The 6,006-nt window shown below is 55.6% G+C and overlaps 2 protein-coding genes across 2 annotated transcripts; one reads left to right on the top strand and one right to left on the bottom strand.

Annotated features, from left to right (window-relative positions):
- Positions 1 to 1,077: 1,077 nt before the first annotated feature.
- Triagg1_6241 (uncharacterized protein) lies at positions 1,078 to 3,129 on the bottom strand (the record flags this gene model as incomplete). Its single annotated transcript, XM_062900844.1, has 1 exon — positions 1,078 to 3,129. The coding sequence occupies one exon, from the start codon at positions 3,127 to 3,129 to the stop codon at positions 1,078 to 1,080; it is 2,052 nt and encodes a 683-aa protein (XP_062754787.1).
- Positions 3,130 to 3,570: 441 nt separating this feature from the next.
- Triagg1_6242 (uncharacterized protein) lies at positions 3,571 to 5,478 on the top strand (the record flags this gene model as incomplete). Its single annotated transcript, XM_062900845.1, has 2 exons — positions 3,571 to 3,879; positions 3,985 to 5,478. 2 exons carry the CDS (start codon positions 3,571 to 3,573, stop codon positions 5,476 to 5,478), a joined length of 1,803 nt encoding a protein of 600 aa, XP_062754788.1.
- Between the last annotated feature and the right edge of the window lie 528 nt (positions 5,479 to 6,006).

Here is a 6,006-nt window from a genome sequence, read left to right on the forward strand (position 1 = left end):
ATTGCACGGATGGGAACACGTTTCCATGCAGGCCAACACGAGAAAGGCGCGGGTTTGACGAATTCTTGGATGACGGCCATGCTAGGTAACGTGGCACATCCCAGATTCTCGATGAAGCAGGAAGGGATATGCGGTAGCTCCGGCAAAGACGGCCCAGGGCGGGTGATGCAGCCCAAGGGCAGATCTACGATGATTGGAACATTTGGCTTGGAAAACAGGTTGAGGGACGAAATTCTTGGATGGCTTACACTGATTTCCTTGCATGTGCGAGGGCCTGGCAAGCTGGGCTCCCATTTACGAATTATGATGACTGATATTAATGAGTGCTTTTATGTTTTTTATATAGTAGAAAGGCAGAGGACAAAAAAAAACTGTGTGATTAATGCATGGCATCAAGTAAATTCATCATTTTGCATATGGACTAAGACACTATCCTTTGTCGTGGCCTTGTGTCACTCCAATCAAAAGAAGAAGAAAAAAACTAGGCAATCTTTTGTTTCCGCTCCCTGGCAAAACTCCAGCAATTCAAGATTCCCCAAGTCTATGACATCATGACTTGTGTAAGCGGCATCCAACTGCATCAAGATCTCGGACACGTCCTTTTTTTTTCTTCTCCTCCCCCCCCCTTGTTTTTTTTTGGGGCTCCCAGCTCCCTAGTCTGAAACGTCACAGTGCGCGGCCCGACCACCCCCCCACTGCTGCATGGGCATGGGACGTGAAATAGTGGTGACGTCGTTGTGCGTCCCCCCCTGGAGCGAATGGATTTTGGATTATCGTGATGTTTTGAGGCGGGTTGCATGTACATGTGCGTATGTACGAGAATGTATGTGGTATGTGGGTGCCCCCCCCATGTGTCTCATCGTCGGTCTTTTGTGAGGAGTATGCAACATGTATGCGTGGAATCACATTGGATGATGGAGTGAGAAGAAGGAGGGGGGAGTGAAATTAGACTTAGACAGAGACAGAGAGATGTATCGGAGTATTAGACGGGTTTTGTTTTGTAGGTATTCTCCCGCCCAAAAGAAGAAGAAGAAGAAAACGGTGTATACAGCGGCAGAACGAAGCGCGCGCAGGCCCTCACGAAGCGCCGGACAAGTCGCCGCCCGTCTGCTTCCACTTCTGCGCCATGGCCATAATGTTGGACAGGTTCTTGGCCTGCTGGTCGTCGGCCGGGAAGACGTAGTCAAAGTACTCCTCGTAGACGTCCTCGTTGTCGCCGCCGCTCTCGTCCTGGACTCTCCTCCGGCGCTTGACCCTGCGCGGCATCTGCTTCTGCACGGCGTCCACGTCGGCGTCGGAGCCGTGCGTGCGCTCAAACGACAGCCAGGCGTTGAGCAGGCTGACGCGCTCCTCCTTGAGGTCCTTGTCGCGCATGCTCTTGTGGGCGCGCTCAAAGACCTTGCGGGCGCGGGCCTTGGCCTCCTCGCTGACGCGTTGTTCCTCCTGTTCCTCCTCGGCCTCGTCGTCTTCGGGGATGTTGATTTCGAAGTGGGCGTAGCTGATCCAGACCTTGACGTGGTCCGTCTTTTCGAGGAGTCGCTCGTACAGGTCGCGCGTCCGTTCGTACTCGCCCTCTTCTTCTTCAAAGTCGATGTAGGCCTTCCACAGCAGCTCTGGCATGTCCAGCTGGGGCTGGCCGACGGCCAGTTCAAAGATGGCCCTCGCGCGATCGAGGTCGTCCAGGCCGCGTTCCAGCTCGGCAAACTTGATCCACGTCTGGCAGTTTGTCGCGTTGTACTGAACGTGCTTCTCGTATAGCTTCCGGCAGCGCACGAATTCAAACAGCTTCCGCTCCAGGTCGACGTAACCGTCGAACAGCTTGTCCTTGGGGCACATGCCGATCGCACGCCCCAGTAGCTTCCGAGCAGCCCCAAGGTCGCCCTGTCGAACCTCAAACTGCGCCGCAAGCAGCCATATTTTGGCAAACGTAAACTTGGCATGGGGTATCAAGTTTAGGCATGTGGTGTAAATCTGCCGGGCGCGCTCCGCGTCCTGGCCCTCGAGCTCCTCCCACACCGCATAGAATATCCACAGGTAAATGTATCGGCGCCAGTGCCGCTTCTCCTGGGTTGGGGGTACTTGGGCAATCGCTCGCTCGTAGACATCCCGGACACGGTCTGCGTCTCTGGAAGCCTCTTCTAGTCCGGCATAGTCGAACCACGCATCGTAGTTTTTGGGGTTCTCGCGCACCTGCTCTTCGTAAAACACCCGTCTCTTTGAGAGGACCACATCCTCCACGCCGTCCTGGTCGCCAAATTGCTTTTCAAATGTCGTGTATGCCGAGTGCAGCAGCCTTGATTTTGATCGAGGTAGGCGGTCAAGGGCGTATTTGTAGATGGCTCTCGCGCGCTCATATTCCTTGAGCTTGGATTCAAACCTAGCATAGGCAATGAATAGCTTCTCGTCGACAAAGTCGTCGCCCAGAGCCTCAACCGCCGTTCCAAAGACCTCGCGAACCAGATCGCTCGTTCCGTACTCTTCCTCAAACTTGGCCCATTTGATCCAGTTTCGGGGCTCGGGGTGGACCATGGTAAAGGTCTGGAAGATGTCGCGTGCCCGGTCAAACTCGCCGTATCGCTTTTCCAGCTTGATGTACGCACTCCACGCCGCCTCATTTGGTCGCCATTGCATCCACCTGTCAAAGACCTGTCGCGTTCCGGGGATGTTGCCCAGCATCTCCTCCATGTAAACGTATTTGTACCACATCTTGTCGACTCGGGGCAGCCGCGTGACTGCGCGATCCAGCAGGTTTCGGGCATGGTTGATGTTTCTCGACTTCATCTCGGCCTCGATGTACCGCGTCCACACCTGGACCTCATTGGGATGGACATCGAGACAGCGCTCGAAGACGGATCGAGCGCGGGCAAACTCTTTCTGCTCCAGCTCCCACTGCGCGTACTGCAGCCAGTTGCTGAGCTTGACGCGATTCCGCCGCACATAGTCCTCAAACTCCTTTCGCTTCCGGCCCTGGTACTCGTGAAGCTCTTCGAGATCGGCGAATCGCTGCGTCGGCGCCTGGATCTGAACCTCCTGTCGGTCGACGGCCTCACGAAGCAGCTGCTCGGCACTGATCTGGATAGGAGCAGCCGCCTTGTTTTTGACCTTGGGGGGGCCACGCGACGACTCCATTGTGCCGGATAGCTCGTGAGACGCCTGATGAGAGCGATTGTGTAGAAATCAGATCCGAAACTCGCCTCGATTAGCTGGGATGAACTCTTGCGGCCCTCAAATAACTGACGAGGCTTTGAAATTTGCGAGGCGGAACAGACAGACGTGCTTGGAGTGGGTACAAAGTAGTACTTGGCGGCGCCTTATCGCCACGATAAGCGATTGATTTGGTGTGATGGCGCACGGACCACCCGGACTTGCCTACCTACAGCGTCCGTTGTTTCTCAGCCTCGCAGCTTCATTCAAATCAGAAGAGAAAAAAAAGAAGCCTAACAAAGCAATTCGTAATCCTGCAGGCTGCACATCGCCCGATCGAGACAATTACTCTCTCTTCCTCTTTTCTATTTCACAAGACACAGCCGCGACTAGAGAGATAGACTTGTTCGCCAGCCAGCCGCCGCCATGTCGACAGTCGCCGACGACCTGCTCAACGACTTTGGAAGCTCAGGAGACGAGGCAGATGAGCTGGACAACGAAGGCCTCGTACTCGCAGAAAAGCCGGAGAGGACAGCAAATGGAGATCGCGATGCCATGGACGTGGACGATGACGACGACAATGAAGAGGCCTCGGAAGATGAAGGCGCGGGTGCGTTGAACGACATGGAGGATGCAGAAGCAACCAAGGCAAAGGTCGAGAAGATGCAGCTGGGCGCCGTCAAAGACGTCCGCAGCGTGGCCAGTCTGATGCAGACGCTGGAGCCCATCCTTGAGGTTAGTAAACCCCTATCCCTTGCCCCAAAACCTCTTTTGGATGGCTTGTTTACATCGTTTTCGAGATGAGCAATTAGCCCTGACGTGTTGGCTCGACTCCTACAGAAAATCACATACTACCAGTCGCAACCGACGGCGCAGCAAACCAGCGTTGGCAACATCGAAGACCACCCCGAGTACCACCTATTAACGCAGTCCAACAGCCTATCAACCATGATAGACGGCGAGGTCGCGCTTGTGCACAAGTTCATTCGCGATCACTACTCGACTCGTTTTCCCGAACTAGAACGCCTCGTCACGACTCCGTTGGAATATGCCAAGGTGGTAGCCATCATTGGAAACGGCCCCATGGACTCGGAGAATATCAAAGTGCTTCAGACTTCGACAGACAATCCTCTTGGCGTTGGACTAAAGGCTGTCCTCGATGGACCCTCGCTCATGATTGTTACGGTGGAAGCCACCACCTCGAAAGGGCATGAAATGGCGGCCGAAGAGCTACAACGAGTACGACAGGCCTGCGAAATGATGATTGCCCTGCACAGAGCGAAGCAGACTCTCACGGAATACGTGCAATCACGAATGAACATTTTCGCACCCAACTTGACGATCCTCATCGGCTCACTCACGGCTGCACAACTTCTCAACGCTGCTGGCGGTCTGACGGGTTTGTCCAAGACACCAGCATGCAACATTCCCTCTTGGGGCTCCAAGAAACGACAAGCCGGTCTGGCTACCAACATCGGCATCCGTCAGCAAGGCTACCTCTACAACTCTGAGATTATCCGGGGCATCCCCAACGACTTGAAGAAACAAGCCATGAGAATCGTAGCAGCCAAGCTCGTCTTGGCCGCACGAGTCGATCGCATCCACTCCAGCGCCGACGGCTCAACGGGAGAGCAACTGAAATCTGCCTGTCTGGAAAGGCTGGAGAAACTTACCGAGCCCCCGCCTAACAAAGGGCAGCGGGCGCTACCCGTACCGGATGACAAACCCGCCAGAAAGCGAGGTGGTCGTCGGGCCAGAAAGGCCAAGGAGGCGCTCGCCATGACGGAGCTGCGCAAGGCCCAAAACCGCATGGCATTTGGAAAGGAGGAGAAGGAAGTCGGCTACGGCACGGGCGAGGGCACGGTGGGCATGGGCATGATTGGCCAGTCCAACGACGGACGTATTCGCGGCATGCAGGTCGATCAGCGCACGCGGGCCAAACTCGGCGTCAAGAACAAGGGCTGGGGCGGCGCCAGCACACTGGGCGGAGGCACGGCATCATCCATCGGAGGCTTTGGCATGGCTCCCGGCATGGATCTCCGCGGAAAGGGGCTCCGGACATCGGGCGTGGGAAGCACCGTCGGCTCTGCGACCGGTACTCAGTCATCGCTGGCCTTCACTCCCGTCCAGGGCCTGGAGCTGGTCGACCCCAAGGTGCGCGCCGAGCTCAGCCGAAAGCGCAAAGCAGAGGAGGACCGGTGGTTCAAGGGCGGCAGCTTCACGCAGGTCAACAACGGCGGAGGCGGCTTCAAAGTCCCGGACCTGCCGGCGTCCAAGCGGGTCGACACCGGGGCTTCCAAGATGGGCCCGCCTCCGGTGCCGAACCGAAAATGAGAGGCCTACCCGATAATAAAAGGGGGATTCAGATGGTTTTGGACTTTTTTTTTTTTTTAATCCTCTTTACTTTGATCAATTTGCTTATTGATGCTTGTTCACCACGGTATTGGAAGGTGGTGCTGTTTTTATCTAGGCGTTTTAAACTACCAAGACTTGCTTAAAGAATGTGTCTATGTAGGTACTAATATAGAAATACCACTACCGAATACTACCATGCTCCAAACGGAAGGGCATATGCAGGTTGAGACTATTCAAGTACTGTACACCAAAAGACGCATCTCTGCTCCTCCTTGCCTATAGAGTCCAAGCCGTAGAAGATTAGAACATTCTTCTCACGTCAATCTTTCTCCTCGCCGGGAAGCGGTGATCAACGTCGTGCCAAGACGACGATCAAAACAAAAGATGTACATGCACGATTTTCCATGGCAAGATTTCCCATGTGGCTGCTACGGGGGCCGGGGGGGGGGGGGGGGGGGGGGGGGGGGGGGGGGGGGGGGGGGGGGGGGGGGGGGGGGGGGGGGGCGG

The sequence above is a fragment of the Trichoderma aggressivum genome (genome assembly GCF_033847375.1).
Source record: "Trichoderma aggressivum f. europaeum strain CBS 100526 chromosome Unknown scaffold_024, whole genome shotgun sequence".
NCBI classification, from domain to species: domain Eukaryota; kingdom Fungi; phylum Ascomycota; class Sordariomycetes; order Hypocreales; family Hypocreaceae; genus Trichoderma; species Trichoderma aggressivum.